General features: G+C 35.1%; 3 protein-coding genes across 3 annotated transcripts; 1 reads left to right on the top strand and 2 right to left on the bottom strand.

Moving 5' to 3' along the window:
• Positions 1–1,175: 1,175 nt before the first annotated feature.
• On the bottom strand, positions 1,176–2,170 carry LOC111803041 (DNA glycosylase superfamily protein). The gene has a single exon (XM_023687291.2). It carries the CDS (start codon positions 2,168–2,170, stop codon positions 1,292–1,294), a length of 879 nt encoding a protein of 292 aa, XP_023543059.2. The 3' UTR covers positions 1,176–1,291.
• An 810-nt stretch (positions 2,171–2,980) lies between these two features.
• On the bottom strand, positions 2,981–4,172 carry LOC111804287 (GATA transcription factor 18). The gene is made up of 2 exons (XM_023689035.2): positions 3,641–4,172; positions 2,981–3,543 (listed from the first exon to the last, which is right to left on the bottom strand). The coding sequence occupies exons 1-2, from the start codon at positions 4,055–4,057 to the stop codon at positions 3,298–3,300; spliced, it is 663 nt and encodes a 220-aa protein (XP_023544803.1). The 5' UTR covers positions 4,058–4,172; the 3' UTR covers positions 2,981–3,297.
• A 4,849-nt stretch (positions 4,173–9,021) lies between these two features.
• LOC111804391 (nucleolar protein) lies at positions 9,022–18,596 on the top strand. The gene is made up of 26 exons (XM_023689177.2): positions 9,022–9,327; positions 9,525–9,686; positions 10,211–10,376; positions 10,499–10,621; positions 10,738–10,871; positions 10,948–11,098; positions 11,383–11,450; positions 11,905–12,003; positions 12,550–12,665; positions 12,839–13,013; positions 13,100–13,210; positions 13,285–13,363; positions 13,478–13,624; positions 14,124–14,237; positions 14,635–14,759; positions 14,839–14,921; positions 14,993–15,117; positions 15,224–15,344; positions 15,419–15,556; positions 17,017–17,113; positions 17,197–17,322; positions 17,437–17,529; positions 17,634–17,739; positions 17,824–17,966; positions 18,051–18,137; positions 18,225–18,596. The coding sequence occupies exons 1-26, from the start codon at positions 9,172–9,174 to the stop codon at positions 18,351–18,353; spliced, it is 3,174 nt and encodes a 1,057-aa protein (XP_023544945.2). The 5' UTR covers positions 9,022–9,171; the 3' UTR covers positions 18,354–18,596.
• Positions 18,597–18,912: the final 316 nt, after the last annotated feature.

The raw sequence follows: 18,912 nt of genomic DNA, 5'->3' as shown, positions 1-18,912 counted from the left end.
TTGCCATTTATATCAATCGCCAAGTTTTGGGTCATTTGGTGAATATCGAAAGAAGAAATTGTTTCCATTAACGAGCATAGTTATTATCATGGGAGAAATTTTGAGTGCTTTAATAAAAGCGATGATTGAGTTTGGTCGCATTTCTTATAACATGCATACCGAAGAAATTAGAGCTAATATAATTTAGTATTTTCTTTTATGTGCAAATTTTCTCAATTTATCTTTCTAAGTGAGCAATAATTTACAGAAATAGTGTTCCTAATTACGAGGTTGAGTATGAAAGGTTTTATAGGTTTTTCTAGTTGCCCTTATTGTGTCTAATTTGGAATCTCTGTCTCTAACAAAGTAGCTACTAGTTCACTATATTTATATGGATCTATCACCACTTTTTTCATGTTTTCGAATGCGATTTAATCAAGATAAGGTTTCTTATTACCTAGAGACCACGTGGATACTCCTAATTTAGATTTTCTTATAACTAAATGGAAAAAACGAGAAAATGTACATAGCTTTGAATTATACATTTAATCAAATTTGTGGTTTAAATCAAATAAATAGAATTAAAAATTTGTAGTTGAAAATTGATTTAAAAAAATGGTAGAATCAAAGACGGTATTAAGTGTATTTTTTTTTTCTATTATTAGTTATTATGTAAATAATAATTGGTAGTTAATATTTTAAGTTATCCAAAGTAACGCGGCTTCCATCGCGGCAGGGAACAATTCCCAATATAAAAATAATCAATAATAAAATGAAGTGATTACGTGGCAAAAGTCCAGTCATTTCCAACTCCATTTCCCAACACGGCTCCCATCCCTCATTTTCACATATTTCAAAAATTGGTTCATTTTTTTCTCTCTTCAATATTATTTCATTTTCCGAAATTTAAAAAATTTCGAAAATTAGAAGTGAATTAAAAATGTACGAAGTCCGTGAGAAGTAGAGAATCGGTACCAATTATTGGGCTCTTCTTCTTCTCTCTCTCCCTTCCCGACAAAATAACATCCAATGAAAGCCCAACCGACGCCTTCATGGGCTGTAATCGGGCCCGAAAAGGGATCCTTATGGGCCGTCGTCTTGGATTATGGATATTTCTCGTTTTGGGCTCAAATCTAGCTGGGCCGAAAGATGGAGACACAAAACAAGGGTTCAGCATAATCCAATAAAGATGGATGTGTTCTTATAATTTTTTATTTTTTATTTTTTAATTCAAAAACTGCAGAGATGAAATATTGTTGGAAAGGAAGCACACACACGAATTCGCCCTAATACTTAAACGATACACCCAAATTCACATTACAACGCCGCCGCCGTTCGCCGTGTTCATCTTCAAATCCCCATCATCCTTCACGATTTCCTTCACTTCCATCAGCCTCCACATATACCAAGCCCCCATCGACCTGTACGGCTTCCATTTTTCACAAAGTTTCTCCATCTCCACTGGCTTTGGCAATTCTTTCAGTCCGTACAACCTATGTACCCCTTTTCTCACGCCCAAATCCCCCACCGGCAGCACATCCGGCCGGTGAAGAGTAAAAATCATGAACATGTGCACTGACCAAACGCCGATTCCCTTCACCGCCGTCAACGCACTCAGTAGAGTCTCGTCGTCCATCTCTAGAATCGACGAATTCGACAAACTGCCCTCTATGAATTTGGTCGCTAGGTCATGAAGGTAACTCGCTTTTCTACCCGAAACTCCGACTACTCGCAGCTGTTGAGGCGAGAGTCCAAGTACGGCGTCCGGTAGTACTGCCGCCTCTCCGCCGCATAGCGACGCGAAGCGATTGTAGATCGAGTCGGCGGCCTTCGTAGCGAGCTGCTGGTAGAGGATGCTCTTTGTTAGGGCTAGAAACGGTGGATTAGACTTGAAATTGGGGGATTCGCATGAATCTAATAGCCTTATCAGAAGGGGATCCGAACGGCGTAAATGATCGATCGCTGTACAAATTACATCCGAAGACGATAAAGATTTGACAGGACCATCCTGGTTCGGGAATGCTCGAGTCCGGTCGCCTCCGCCATGAGTTGATATCTGTGGTTTGTCCGGTTTTTGAGTGGAAGAAATCTTCCGTATTTTTGTAGTTCGGAACGAAATCTTAGACGGTGGATCGGCCTCGGTTTGAGACTCGGACTGTAAGAGTAACTTCCGGCGGGTTCTTCTGGCCATCGGCGGTGGTAAATGATTTGTGGGTAGAACCTGGGTTTTGAAGAGGGATTCAAGTGGAGTGAAGTACAGACGTCGCGTTATGATTGGTTGACGATGATATCATCTCCTCCGTTAGCAACTCGAAGCTTGAGGTGCACGATTTGATTTCCAGGTTATAATATGATATAACTCGGTCAAACTCGTCAGCTTTGACTGTAATTATACAATTTACTTTTTAATGATTTAATTTACTTCAATTTTGTTCACGAAAAATAACAACTTTTATCCTTTTGATTCAACTTTAAATTTTATTAAACTTAAATAATAATGTAATGTTTACCTTCGCTTATTTGCTCCCTAATTTTAACCCAATATTTTTTACCCTCACAAAAAAAATCTCACTTTTTCCTTAAATTTAATATCATGAAAAATCTGGTTGAGTATAAACCACTTACTGAGTTATGGTTGAATTGGTGGATGGTCACACTTATAGTTCAATTTTTAAAATTTTCTAATTCAAATAATATCTGTATGTATAGTTTAATTTTTAAAATTTTCTAATTCAAATAATATATGCATCGACATAATTTAGTCGAAAAATTGTGGCTATGTCGAAAAATTGTGGCTTTTAAAGATTTAATTAACAGAAGATTATTAAAATTCATTGAAAATATATTTATTGGTAAGTAATTTTAAATTTTAAGTTTTTATGGTATAACATAATATTTAATTTTTTAAAAACTTTTTATTAAACTAATTGAGGAGGATATGCAATGCACCGTACTATTCCACCGGGAACTAAGAAAGAGAAAGTAAGAGAGAGAAATGAAATTACATACATAATATATATATAATTTTAATATTTCGATTTTCACAAACATTGACGTATAATGGAAAAATAAGAAGCAGCCAAAAAAATTCTGAAAGGAAAAGAAAAAAAAAAAAAAAGGATGATGTGGATTCGTTAGAGGAGACAGTATTTCCATAAAACCGTCTCACCATCTTTTAAAATTCCTTCAACAACACTATTATAGTGGTGGCTTTCTTTTCTTTTTTTTTTTTTTTTTTTTTTCCTCCAGGGTATAAAAAAGAAAGTAAATATTAATAACAAAAAAAAAAAAAAAAAAATCTTGGGAGAGATAATAATTTCAACTTGTGAAATCGTAGTACAGCTGAGGCTGCTCTGTGTCATTGAGGCTCCATGAGAGAAAGGCGACGCCGGGATTCAGATCATTGGTAATTCCATGTGGGAATCTCGGCGTTTTCTGGCTGTGAGAATGGTGCTGAAGCCATGAGCTAGCCTCATTCTTGTACATCGAATTAGCCTGCTGCCCTGAACTCGCCGCTTTCCTCTCTTCCTTCTTGTATCTAATCCCACACGCATTGCACAACGACTGCAAAGCAATTTAGATTAATCCATTAGCTCACAGACCAAAAGTCTGGAAAGATTCAATTTTGATCCAAACCCAGATCGTGGATTGGGTTGTTTACCTTAGGACCGCTAGGGCCATTGCGCCAGAGGGGAGTGGTGGTGGTGTCGCAATTAGCGCAGTGGCGAGAGAACATTTGGTCTCCATTGGCTCTGGATTTATCACCGCCAGTATTGCCACTACGGCGACTGGTCTTGGAGGAGTGACCATGTTTAGTACGAGACAAATCCCAGGCAAAATTAGAAGCAGAGTGCTGCTCCTCACGGCGCTTCTCGTCGTACTCCGTCATACGAGTCGAGGGTGTTCCGAGAGAGAGCGTACAATCCACCGGAGAGGAAGAGTCAAAAGAATAATGTTCAGATTCATAGTAATTGTTGTAGGCGGGGGTGGAGAAGTAGCTGCCCTGCTGCGCATAGAACGCCCCACATGAACACTCACCCGCGGAGTAGCATTGGTAGCTGCCACAGCGTTGCATCATAGCGTAAAACACAGAGCAAAGTTAAAAAAAATAAAAAATTGAAAGAGGGGTTTTTGGTTGTGTTGGTGGTGAAAGTAATATAAAGCAGAAAACAGAGGAGTGTGAAGAAATTAATGAAGAAGTGGGGGAGAATATGGGAGGGTTTTATAAGCAGGGAAGGGGAAAGAAAGCCAGTTCAGCAAAATGAGTCCACGGTGTCGGAATGAAGAATATACGGGGGGTACTTTGTTTTAATTCAAAGACAAGGTAGGCCCGACATTCATGTTCCAGAGAGAGAAAGAAAGAGAGATAATGAAAACGATGTCTGAATTGGTCTGGTCTTGTCAGTCTGATTCAGTCAATGAGGTTGTAGGGTTGGAATAAAGCCTTGTGTGATTCTTTTGAGTGCATCCAACAACTGCCTTCCCTTCTGTCTCATTTTATTTTTATTTTTATTATTTTATTTTATTTCATGTTGTTTTCACTAATTCCTCCCACCTCACTTTTTGGTCTTTATTCTATTCATCGTCTTCCATCTAATAATCGCTCTTATTGAAAGACTCCACCTATCTATCCATCAAAAGTTGCTAATGTCTTAATTGATCAACACACGATTAAATTTTCTTAAAGATTCAATCGTGCGTTACGAGGATGATGAATGATTCTAAATAAATGGGTATTAATTAATTGAAATTGAAATGGTAATGGTGGGATTAAGTTGTGGAGAGGAATAGTCTTCAATGGGTCTTGTCCCTTCTCTGATCATTTTTTCCTTTAAAAATTTTGGAGAGGTAGAAAGCATTGAGAGTGATTCGGTTTGGCGCTCGATCTCGACTCTGTTCGAGGGCGTTTGTTGAATAGGCTTGTAGTTGGCGATAGGCAGAGGCAATGATCAAAGGAGAGGAGGGGTGATAATATTGAGGGGTTTGTGTGGGAGTGTGCAAAACAGATTCTGAGTCAAAGATAGAAGCTCGAAAAAAGGAAAAGCGTCGGAAACATATATTATTACAACTGAAAGTAATTGGAAGATTGATGTTATTAAAAAAACAAAAAAAAAAAAAAAAAACAGAGCTTAAAAAACTGTGAAGAAAACCCCCCAATCCCATACATGAAATCATGAATCATCATACCCAACCCCGACCAAACTCCCCCTCTCAAAACCCGGACCCCACCAATCCCTTCTCTTCTTCTTCTTCTTCTTCTTCTTCTTCTTCCTTTTTTTTTTTTTTTCTTTTTTAATTTAAATTTAAATTTGAAAAGACACATAATCAGATCGTCTCGAGATTGGTGACGTGCTCTGTCTGTACCAAAAAAGATGCTCTGTTTCTCTCTCTGTCTCTCTAGATCTCTGCCTTTCTCTCTCTCCCCCTTTGCTTTATAAGACTACCAGAGAACAAATTATGATTCAACTCCACATTCCATAAAAAAGTGCCATACACATTCATCCATCCAAAATCTATCCTATATGCCCAACTTATACTCACTTTTAACATCCAAAATGGCAATCTTCCCGTGCTTGGTATCAACCGGTTAATGGTTCCGATACCATCTGTTATAGTTTAACCTCACGCTAGTTGTTATTAGAGAGGATGTAACCCTACTCTTACTAGTGTTTGGTACCATCCATTGACTTGCTTTAATATCATTTGTAACAACTTAAACCCACCACCGTTAGTAAATATTGTCTATTATAAGGACAACGATTTATTCCCCTCTACTGAGATCTCACTATAAATTATAATTTTATTCATTAAATTTTAAAGATATTTTTGTAGATTTTTAAATGTTTAATTCGTTGATTAAGTATAAATAAAGTTAATATACCAAATAAATACAATCTTGTATAAGTTAATGTAGGAGTTTTCTCTCTCTTTTATTTATTTATTATTATTATTTTTTTTTTTTTTTTTGGGTTAGGGAACAGAAGAGATCGATGTTGATGGTTTCCGGTTACCAACAATTATACGGTCGTGGTGTTTTATTATAATAAATGAAAATAATGATGAAATTTATTGAAATACGAACTGAAAAGACCGAATTATTAGTGGATGCAAGGAGGGGAGTCATATTTCCAAGGCAGAAAAGGGGGGCAATATTGAGAAATATAATTAATGAAAGTGGGCACGTGGAATGTATTGCATGCATGCAAAGAAACGACAGTAGAATTATAACCAGAAGATCTATCTATGAAAATGAATCAATGATGATCAAATATCCAAATGGGGAACACCCAACCGACATCATCAACCTACGTACATATTCCATAAAAAAAAATCCATCATTTTTTCACCTTTATACACTTCCTAGAAAAAAAAAATCCTCAAATCATACCACCCTCTTCCTTTATTTTTATTATTTTTTACGTTAATTCTAGAAAAACAACTAAATTTCTACCATTTTTACAGAACCATTAAGTTAATAATATATAAAAAATTTCACCTAATGTTACACTGCTAGTGTCTGACTCTGATATCATTTGTAAAAGCACAAAGTACTAATTAAATGAATGATTATGAATTTGTAGAAAATAAATATATTTATTAAAAGCACGAGAGCTGATGATCACAGTGGACACGACATAAATAAAAAAATAAATATATTATATAAAATATAAGTATCGGTGGTTGTTCCTCAAAAGCAACAAATGCACAACTGGAATGTGTGTGTGGGGGAAGCTTTGGAAGTTGGGCCTGGTGGCTTGGGGGCGATTCTGCCGTACGTTGACTGGATCTTCTTTTTGCGACTTATATTAAAGTAATAACAAGACAAGGCAGCAGCACAGTGATTGATTATTACAATTATATAATATGATCTGATATATATATATATTATTTATTTATTTATAAGTTTGGTACCCAAAAAGATAAAGCCAAAATGAAAGAGAGAGAGAGAGGGGTTCGGATTTGATAATAGGCAAAGTCGGGTTGCGTTTGTAGGTATAACCCCGAACAAGCCGCCTGCTTGCGCCAAAGTTGATACCCATTTTTGTCGCCACTCTCATTCTCTTCATTTCTTTGTTGGTTACGTGAGTTGATTAAGGCCTGATTTGAAGTCTTTTAGGGGGTGGGGGCGTCTTATAGGATAGGGACAATGGACAATCATATGAATGTTTTTTTTTTTTTTGAAGTTAGCTTAATATTCAAGTAATGTGTTCTCCAAGATTTGAAGGGTAAAAGAAAATGCTAAGATCTATGGCCTTTTTTGACTATGACTTCAATCCAAACACTACCTTCTGCTTACATCTCTTCCTCTTTTCTTCTCTCTTTATTTAATTTTCTCAACAAAAAAAAATAAAAAACACAGTTTGATTCCATTCACAAATAGTTTAATTCTAGAAAATGGTGCCGTGTGATTGAATATGTGAGATAATTAGTTTTCATATATTCCCAACTCACTTTTATTAACAAATTTAAATAAATTAATTTTCTTTTACTTTTTATTTTACAATTTAGCTAACATTTTGCAACAAATTATTTAATTTGTAAAAATGGTTCGTTCTCTCCTCCAACCCATTTGGATTGTATTTAAGTAAATATTGTTTTTTTTTTCTTTTAATAACTTCAAGGATGTTCATTTACTCTCGAAAACGGTTTATTGAGAGTTTATTTGATCATTATTTGACGGAAGTTTTTCGTTTTTTAAATTCAACTTATTATTATTATTATTTTTAATTGGGTTTACTTTTTCGTAATTATAAATAACAACAATTATAAACTGTTTTTTAGTTTGAATTTCATAAAAAGGAGAAATAGACAAAAATGGAATAAGTGAAAGCGACGCTTACTAGATTAATTTTTCAAAAAATAAAATACAAAATTCAAATGTTGTAGCTCTCATAAATACTTTCCAAATTTAAGTTTAATTTTGAGGATTAAAATAAATTGTTTTTAAATTTATGTTTCTTTTTTATTAGTTTGAAATATGACTAATAATTCAATTGTAAATTAAGAAAAATATATAGAACAAGATGGGAGGACCAATACGTTTAATATTTATTACATGCACCATACCAATTTGTATTAATAAATTTTTAATGAATAATCGTTGAGGGGTAAATATTATAAACACTAATAGAAAATTAGTGACTAAATTTAATATTTAATAAAAATAAAATTGATATAAAAATAAATGGACAAAAATAATATTTTAGCACAAATAAAAAAAAAATATTAAATATAAAATAAACATTTTAAATATTCACTAATTTAACTCAAAAATCAAATCAGCGTGACACAAAACTAAGTTAGAAAAATTTCATATAATATAACACAAATCCACTCGTATAATTTATTTTGAAATTTTATTAATTCGTAGGCATATGTTTAACATTTATTAAAGGTTTTATACGAGTTCGTAGTAATAAAATTTTAACGCATGATTGTTAGAAGATAAAAATGAGTTACTCGGAGTAGAAAATTGTTATATTATTAAAATTTCAACAGGAAAGTGTTAAAAGTAAAAATTAATATACATTCTCATCTAGCTCAATACAAAACTGGTATTCTATTTTTTAATCTCTTCTTAAAAAAAAAAATATATATAAAACAAAGAATTTATTGGGAATATTAAAGGTAGGTATAATATCATTTTATTTTGGTACGGAATTAATGAATTATCCTGGAGGGTACACTCCCCTTCGCTCTCCAATTATTTTATTATTATTATTTTTTTATTGGACTAAATTATAGTAACTACGCAAATTTACTTTAAAAAATTGAAGTTCAGGTAAGAAAAATACTGTATGAATATAGTTTTTAAATTTATGGATAATATATTGATATATTATTTTTTGGTTGAAAAAATAAAAAAAGTATTTGACTATATTTAAGATTCAATAAAAACACAATTGATTTGGAAAATAAATGGACTAAAACAATATTTGAGCCCAAATGAAAAAAGGTTTATTAAAGCCAAATGGGCCTAGATTCTTCATGTCACACACGCGGCCCATAAACTCCATAAGTTCTTCCTTCTCTTCATTGTGGTTTAACGTTCCCGCCTTCTTCTTCTTCCGTTAAACCCTGAAAAACCCTAATACCTAATACGCTCTTTTCCAGAAAACAGTGGTTTCTCAGTAAAGCCGAAGAAATACGCTCTTCTCCAGAAACAGTGGTCCGAAGAAGAAAAGCGAAAGAATGGATTCCAATACGCTTTTGGACCCAATGGAGATGAAGGTCGGAGAACTCTTGAAGGAATTTCAGCTTGACTACTCCCCTGATCTTGTTAAGCTCGTTGAGGACACAGTGTCAACTATAAAAAAAGCAATTCAACTCATTCCAGAGGACTTGAAGGTTGTTTTTCTATCCATTCCTGCCAAAACGTCAAACAATGAATGGCCACTGTGTTCTTCGTTTGATGAACTGCTGAATGGCTTGTGTGTTCTGCTTGTCATGTTTAATCGAACTGGAGTCTCGCATTTATTTTCCTTGCATTTGTAGCTTCTGGATTGAATTCGGCGTTCAACGTTCTAAGGCTAAAAACTTTGCAGGTTACTGCGGCGGCAGCTCCGGGTTTTATCAGGGATATTGGCGCAGACAAAGTGGAATTCAAATTTAGGAAGCCAAAATCAATTAAAATCGGTGGTAGTTATGCTTTTCAAGGCATTGCAAAACCTGATGTAAATGTTGATCTTTTAGTTGGCTTGCCAAAGGTATTCCATGACTACTGTCCAGCGTATGGTTGTTTTACCTCTGCAATTCGCTGTTTTTAATTATCCCCTCAGTCCTTAGTTGTTTAACGTACTTAGGTATTTCTAGGTTTTGGTATAGTATTAGTCTGAATCTATCGAAGGAGTGACCTTAAGGTTAGGTATAATTGCCGAGTGGAACATATTGCTAATTTCTTTGTAATTAGATAAAGTGACCTTGTATATTGCCCACACTATTTTTATAACCATACTGCTAATTCATTGATTTGAGGAGTAACCTTGGGGCTGGTGTATTGCTCACTATTTTTATAACCATCAAATGTTCAAGAGTCTGATAGTATTCCTAGCTTTAGCCAACTGACTTGAGAAAGGTCTGAGGACTTATGATTATTTTGAAGGAACAAATGTTAGAAATAGTATCTGTAATTATATATTCGACACACTTGCCCGTATATCAGGAAAAATGTTATGTTTCGATGTGGTAGTTTTCTTGGATATTTCTTAGGCCAAATTCTTCTTTATGGCAGGAGTGTTTCCACGAGAAAGACTACCTCAATTACCGGTACCATGCTAAAAGGTTCCTTTACCTCTGCACAATCAAAAAGTATTTGAACTCATCTTCAATGTTTTCAAAGGTTGAATGGTCCACACTTCAGAATGAGGCTCGAAAACCTGTCTTAATTGTCCATCCAGGTTGGATAAGTGGGAATTTAAAGTACTCAGTTTATCTGTGAAAATAAATGTTAGGGATTGCACAATTTGGCCTCGATTACAAACAAAATCTTAACTTTGAAAAACAAAATTTTGATTTATAGCTTTGGAAGAGCTGAAGGAAGCTCCTGGATTCTTTGTCAGAATAATTCCAACAATAGCAGCATCCTTTTTTAGCATTTCAAAATTGAATCTCAAACGAAACAACATCCATGCCTTGAACCAAGGTGAGTCTCATTATAGTTCATTTTTAGTATGTTATGGTCACCGAACTCTGACCATCTTTTAGCTAAGTCGCTGTTTCAACCAACTGTTCTCATTTCTTTTTAATTATTTGTTCAAGGGAGCTTACTTGCAGCTACACCTAAGTATAACACTAGCATTTTGGAAGATATGTACTTCGAGGATACTTCAGAAATGGTTAAGAAGCCTTTTCTTGAATCAAAAAGTTCGTTAGAAACTTTAATTCTACTAAAGGTATGCAAATGAGATTTTCTCATATTGACCTGATATTTTAGATATTTGTTATTTTAACATCTGGTTTATGTCATAGGTTTGGGCTCGGCAGAGAGCTTCAATATATGTGCATGATTGCTTGAACGGATTTTTAATAGCTGTAATATTATCATACCTCATTACTCAAAATAAAATAAATCATTCAATGACGACAATTCAGATGTTCCGTGTTGCCGTGAAATTTATTGGTATGTTTTCCTTTTGGTTCTCTTTATCTTTTCTCTCGTTAGTCAAAATTGCATTCAGCGATGTGCATGATACAAGTAATAAATGTATTTGGCAATAGAGTATGGGACTTCAGTGCCTACAGGCTTTGGTAAATTCTGGTTCAAAATCATATTATGGTTCAGTTGCCTCGAAAATATAAAATTGGAATTAGTAGTTCTCCTTAAGTCATATGAAAGTTGTAATATTTCTGCTGTTTAAGAATGGGACATTCAATTATTTGGAACATTTTCTCCTGTTTTTGCAGCCTCTTCGAATTTATGGAATCACGGGCTCTATTTTAAGCTTGGACCTCAGAGCACTATTTCAAAGGAGGTTAAGTACTGTTGATTAATTCTTTTAAAATGTATTTATTTGCCTGAGTATATTTCTTTATGGGCTGGGAACTTTTCCTTTTCTTTAATTGAGTTCCCAAGGTCTTTTGATATTTTGGGTTAATTACCATTGCAAACGATCCCAAAAATTTTGTAGTTTATGCTGTGAATTTGTCTTCCTGAATAGCATCTAATAATAATAACCACAGCAGCAGCAGCAGCAACAATAACAATAATAATATTTTGGGTCTATTTGAATGATTATTTATTGAAGTATCCGTGTTTTTATTCTATCAGATAATGAGATAATTATTTACTGTCCTTGCTGATGTATTGATAACAATGAGATTCCTCATGCAATTAGTGGTTTTTTATTTTTTTCCTTGAAAGCTCCATGTTGATGTTCGATTCAATTCACTCGTACTCAAGGGATTCGGAATGGGTTTTGGTTGCAGGAAAAGAAGCAATATAAAGATTTATTTCCTGTGGTCATCTGCAATCCGTCTTCCAACTTTAACATTGCATTTCGAATATCACACTCAGGTTTCGCTGAGGTACGGTAGTGTCGAAGTTTGGTGTTCAATCAATTATGACAGTGTGTATTAATTTTGAAATATAGCCATCCTGTTTCACTGATATGGTGAAAAATATTAGAGGAAGTTAGGAGAATCCAATCCATAGGAAGCTCAGAAAAAAGTCCAGTTTGAGTTCATTAGAAGCAGTGGTATAATTACAGAAGGAATTTAATAGAGAACACCACCACCTCATCCCAATTGTTCTTCTTGGAAAAGATGCTTCACATTTTCTGAATCGGTGTCTGGAAACAAGTTGTTTCATAGTTTTCCCCGTTGAGTTATGAAAAATCCAGCTTAAGTTAGAACTTAGAAGGGCTTTCCTGCAATTTAGACTAAAGTTGTACTGGAAGAAAAAATGCACCTGATTTATCCTCTAAATTCTGCATGACAAGCATGAGTTGGACACCATTCTAAAGTCATTTCATTTGTATTTACTATTTATTGCTTTCAAAAACAGGAATTTTTTTTTTCCTATATGTGTTCTTTTTCGTACCGTGCTCTCAGCTGATATGCCTCAATTTTCAGCTTCAAGATGAGGCTGCTTTGGCACTTGCATGCTTGGAGAAATGCAGCAACGGTGGATTTGAAGAGGTTTTTATGACCAAAATTGACTTTGCTGTTAAATATGACCATTGCATTAGGTATAGACCAGAAATCTCAACTCTTCTACATTTTTCTTAATCTTTTTCTGCATTCTTGTACGTTGTGGATGGGTTTTGTTATTGATTTTCGTTGCTCCTATTTAATTTTGACCATTTACGTCAAAGTAAGATTCCATTTTTCACTACATAATGTTATGTGTTTATTTTTATAGATTGAATTTGAGGGGACAAGTCGAGTTATATGCATCAGGCTTTTGTATGGATGATGAGTGTTGGAGACTATATGAGCAGAAAGTACATGGGATCTTAAGTCAAGGCCTGACTGATAGAGCAAAATTCATTCGTGTTTCCTGGAGGAACACGGAACCAGGATGCACTATTGAAAATGTATGGGCCATTTATATATATTTAGTGTTTTATGTGTATATATATTATTCGCTAATCAAGTATTCTAATTGTCCTTGTGATGTCAGGGATTATCAGTATTTGATACGCAGCCATTGCTTGTTGGAATTTCAATTAGCTCTGTGGAAAAAGCTTTTCGTGTGGTCGATATTGGTCCTAATGCTGATAACAAAGAAGATGTAAATAAGTGCGAGTTAGAACATTTTCCCCCTCTTAAAATACATTTACTCATCGAACTTTTATTCCATGACAGGCCCTAAAGTTCCGGAGATTTTGGGGTGAAAAGGCTGAGCTCAGGAGATTTAAAGATGGCAGAATTGCAGAAAGCACAGGTTATATAATAGTTTTGCTTCTGGTGGATTATCTGAGTTGATTGATAGAATATTTTGGGCTTGCATCTGAGCCCACATACAAAATGTTAACTTGTTGATTTCTAAATTTCTTAGTTTGGGAAACTGATCAATGGACGAGACATCTCATTTTGAAGAGAATTGTGGAATATATTTTTGTTCGGCACCTTTCACCGATGTCAAAAGACCGCATTATGCATGCTGTGGATCAGATTGATTTCTCCCTGCTCCATGGTTCTGGAGGTATTCTATGACCTGTATCTTTTAAAAAACAAGAACAAACTTTATATTGATATATGAAAAGATAGCTATGGCAATGTATCTGTAGCTCTTGCATCAAATGATTGAGGTTAATCTTTTTCTTCACCGAATGCTATTTATGTATTTAACATTTCCATAATTTATACATCATTTTCCTTCAATCGTAAATTCTTTTCATATCAAGTATAATTATTTCTATCATTTTTTCATAATTTTGTTAAATGCACTTCTTTGTTATGCAACTGTGTTTACAAGATTCTTTCAGCCTCTAGGCCCCACTCCAACTATCGGTATTAAATCAAACTATACAGCTATTTTAAGTTCAAAGTGGCATATGACTTGTCATTTACCTTTTTTGTTCCATAAATTAATCTTATTTATTTTAGTCCGTACAAAAGGACAATGTTTAACCTTCTGCTGTATGGAAAAAAAATGCTAAGATGATATTTTCTGTAAATAAAAAGTTTCTTATTTATTTCAGATCCAATAACATTTTCTGGAAGTTTGCTTGCGGCTTTTGAAGTTTTATCAAAGCGATTACGTTCCATTGAAGACATTCCTTTGAAGGTGTCTGCCGTACAGCCTTTAGACTCAGGTATTAGACTTCAGAGGACACAATTCCCATGTAGAGTCTTGAAAATTCCTGATCATTATAAATGCAATATCCAGATTTAGATTGCAGGAACTTGGACCATTTACTTCTCTCTTTTATATCAATGTATGCTTGCATGTATATTCTTTCATCACATCTTTAATCACGCCATTATCTTGGCCATTAAGTCAGCAGAATTTCACATCATAATAAGTGGGATTACGTGGGACATGCGAGAACAGAATAAGAGAATTCCCTAATGGTTTTAAGTTAGTTGTGTAGTTATATTTTTTAATAAGAAGGAATTTTATTTTTAGTTATCAACCAGAAGTCCAGGAGTAAAGTTTTCTCTAGACTTGGGGTTCGGAATGTTAGACTGTATGCTTATCCATATTTACAGCTTTCAGGTATACATCTGTTTATCCTCCTGAACCTCACCCACTAGCAGACGAAAAGACAAGTGATCTGCGAATACAGCAAAAGCTTGCTCCATCCTGCATTCAGCCACTGGAAGTTATGATTCAGGCATGAAGTAACCTGAATTCCATGTTTATTTATTTGAATTTTGAAGTAACTTTTGACCAAATTTCCCCCTCATTTTCAGCTGGAAGGCTCTGGGAACTGGCCAACTGATGAGGTAGCAATTGAAAAAACCAAAACAGCCTTCCTTCTTAAAATTGGAGAGAGGTGAGCAAAAAGTTGATTTTGTCATGACAACATTAACCTCAGAAGTCTATCTGATGGTCTCAATATTGCAGTCTGCAGAATATTCGGGGGATTGAGTGTATTGCTTCTGAAGATTCTGTTAATGTACTCGTCTCTGGTTATGCCTTCCACCTAAAAATTTGGCATGAAAAAGGCCTGAGCTTGGTGAATAAGGAATGTAAGGCCTCATGTCTCTGACATACTTTTATGCAGTCATGGGTCTGGTGGTACTGAGGGTTTCCTGATAACCATTTGAATGTTAACATCCCAACCTATCTTTGCAGTGGGAAATGAATTATCAAATCGGATCTCCTCAACAGATAAGCAACTTTTTATTGAAAGTCAGCATTCAAGCATGATTAGTGGATTACAGGCTCGTCACTCAATATATGGACCGGTTGTTAGGTATGTACTGGTTATTGTGTATTTGATAGATTTTTGTAATACACTCCTCACAACTTTGTTTTTGGCATTATAAGGTTGGCAAAAAGATGGATAGCCTCACATTTCTTTTCAGCATGCTTGGTAGAGGAAGCAGTTGAACTGTTGGTAGCATCAATTTTCCTGAAGCCTCTACCCTTTCATGCACCACTTTCTCGAATCACAGGTTTTTTAAGGTGTGTATATGTCTAATTTATCTTTGCATTGTATCGTTTTTGTTGGGAGCCTTTCTCTTTCTGTAATTCTCGTTGAAGGAAAGTGAAACTGATGAGTTAAATAAAATAACAAAAGGCCAAAATGAAAGTGACTGGCAAAAACAGAACAAAATATCAACTTAGACGTAGAAATCAAAAGGGAGGCATTCTATTAGAATGAGCCAAGTCGCACACCCTTCCTAAAACCCCACTACGCCCTTAAGAGGCTCTCGTCTCTCTCTAGCCAAAGACTTTCACTCAATAACAAGAAAAGTAGCTTGCCAAACAGTCCTTCCTTTATCTTGTGAGTGAGAATGTGAGAGCACCACCTCTAGCATCAGAGTGACAGTTCGTACTTTGGGTCAACCGGACTTAGAAGTTATTGAAGAATGAACTCTAGATAACTGTGACGAGTTGACATCTCCACGACATATGGTCCAGATCCTCTTACAGACGTTTACTAAGAACAATGCTCTGCTAAGACCTCAAAGCCATAGACGAGGACCTCTTGGATGAATTATGTGTACATATGTGTGGGAATATATATTTGAAAATTTAACCTTCCAAATTGTGAAAGCAAAAGCTGATTTTATTGAAATTTTGAAAAGAAAGAGGCAATCAGACGGGAAGATTTACAAGAAGATGTTGCCGAATACTTGGGTCCAAGAACAACACTTCTTGTCTCCGGTAAAATTGCAACCCTTATAGAAGGGAGCAGCGAGGACCTGCTGTGAGCTGACCTATTGGACAAGACTAAAGCCTCTTGATGCAACAGTTCTACGAACTAGAACCCTCAAACAATAAGTAGCGACAAACAGTTTACTCAAATTTCTTGGAAGAAGGATTATAGAGATGAGAGAAAAGTTAACAAAAGGGGCTCTCACCCAACAATTGGTTCTCTGAAAAACATTTAGTTCCCTCCCTAATGGAATGACTTAGCAGATAATTACAAATTCCTTAGAATCATAAGCCCACAAAGAGATTAATTCTAAGGATATCCCAAACTTCCTCATAGGATTACGCACCCTCAAAATAGGGGAAAAAACAAGTATGTTTCTTGATGAAGAAGACTTTTTGTGATTGTCTTCTCGGTCTTATTTTATTTGTTACGAGCTCATTTTTTTAGTTTGTCTCCTTTTTTGTGTGTCTGGTTTTCGTATCTCCTTGTATTCATTTTTTTTCAATGAAAATTTGGTTATTTATGAAAAACAAGAATGCCATAGGATACTGCCCTAATCCCATCCCGTAGAATTTTGCTCATATGTACTCGCTATAATATTATGCTACGAAGTGTCAAAATTTAAAGTGACATTCATAAGTGTACCATGATAATTGAATTTTTATCATTAAATTCTTGATTTTTTTTGTTCATTTGACATCCTATATAGCTTGGTTTGTTCGCAGCTCACTTAATCTGTTTCTGTACTATGACTTCTTTACAGGTTCCTAAGATTACTGTCGGAATATGACTGGACTTTTTCTCCATTGATTATTGACATAAACAATGATTTGGGTGTGAACGAGGAGAAAGAAATAGCTGTAAGTTCTTACGTTAGGAAACAGTTCCTATTATAGTTATGGGTAACCTTTAATTGCTATTTATTCTCACTGAATTTTTATAGGATAAATTTAACATGACACGAAAAGATTTGCAAGAAAATCTGCAAAGTGCAAGTCCTGCCATGTTCTTAGCAACAGCTTATGACAAGGCATCCGAGGCTTGGACCCGGTTCTCACCAAAATCATCGGTATACTATTGCGAACCAAGACCTTAAATATTGAGCTTTATTGCACGTAGTATAACCACATTTCTCCAGCTTTATAATTCTTCTGTTACTGACTTTATGCGCCCATGTTAAAAGGAGTTAAAACGGTTGGTTGCTTATGCTAGAAGCAGCGCAGATTTGTTGAGTAGACTAATATTACAGCATCAGGTCGACTCTTTTCAGTGGGAGGTTAGTGTGTATGCTAAAACCATTATTTGATTGTTTTGTTTGCGTCTTTGGATGCTCTGCTGTTGTGTAGAAACCTAACGATGTAATGTTTCTTTGGTCTACAGTGCCTTTTCCGAACACCATTGAGCAACTACGATGCTGTTATTCTTCTCCATAGAGATAAATTACCGTACCCACAACGCCTTCTCTTCCCATCTGAACTGAACCGAGGTATTCTTCTTAAGTTGTCCTTTTTGTCGATTGCCTGTCGATGCTTTTGATATCTGAAGTTTAATCATAAGCATATGTTGGTAGGAATTCATGTCGCCAAAGGGAATCCTAGCAAGATCTTCTCTCCATTTTTGTTGCCTAGAAACTTGAAAGCAAGTTCTGAGAACATCAAGGACAAGCTTTTGGTAAATTTTGATCCATTAAGGTGTTATATTGCGGATCTGCAGGCAAGTGACTTGATTTGCTTTGAAATTGCATTATTATCGTCGATTTTGTTGCTTATACCCTCCTCCATCTCTATGAAAATGTAGAAAGAATTCTCCAACACTTTCAACTTATGGTATGACTCTTTGGGAGGCGATGCAATCGGACTAACTTGGGGGCAACACAGTTCAAAGGTACATAGTTTACTTGTTATTTGAAGGGAGCAAATTATACCATCACATTTACTTATTTGACCGAACCGAATCTTCTTACCTTATCAGAAGCGTGGGCGCGATGAAGCTGTTGAGGAGGAAAAAGAACCAGCTGAAGTGCTAAAATCTGTTGGTGAAACTGGTAAAGGTCTAATGAGGAGTGTCTACCTACTCAAGGCGCCAAGATTCACGACTTAAGCTTTATGCCATGGAATTGTTGTTCTGGGGTTTTTGACTTCATTGTTATGGATGGAGGCAACTGTTGCCAGATTACCTACCCTGCTCTTATTATTTATCCGATTATGTTTACCCCATTTTTCGGCTGGAAATTTGTGGGTTAATGTAATTCGGTGGGGTTATGTCTATGGTAGAAGAACTGAAAATTTATTCAAATGTATATTTGATTATTTATGTATTAATATCAAGGAAATTTTGGATGTATGTTTTTAATTTATAGTTGAAGAATTATTTTAGCATAGTGTGCGAAAAGAATTGGGGTTGATCGAGTTTATATGATGTATTTGAAAGTGGACTTACCATTTCTCTCATAATCGTGATAAGTCTTTCAAGTTTTTATGCTGAAGACCAGTTAAGTTCTTTCCATCCTTATTTTGGCTATCACTCCTCAAGTGATAGTAATAAGGAATCAACTCAAGGAAAAATTTTAACATCAAATGATTAAGATTCGGATAATCTGGTTGATTGAATATCTGAAGGCAAGACAAATCATGTCTTAATTAAGATACCTTATTTTGTA

The sequence above is a fragment of the Cucurbita pepo genome, chromosome 10, assembly GCF_057944985.1.
Source record: "Cucurbita pepo subsp. pepo isolate OVF chromosome 10, ASM5794498v1, whole genome shotgun sequence".
Taxonomy (NCBI): domain Eukaryota; kingdom Viridiplantae; phylum Streptophyta; class Magnoliopsida; order Cucurbitales; family Cucurbitaceae; genus Cucurbita; species Cucurbita pepo.
This window is presented reverse-complemented; position numbering and strand designations above follow the sequence as displayed.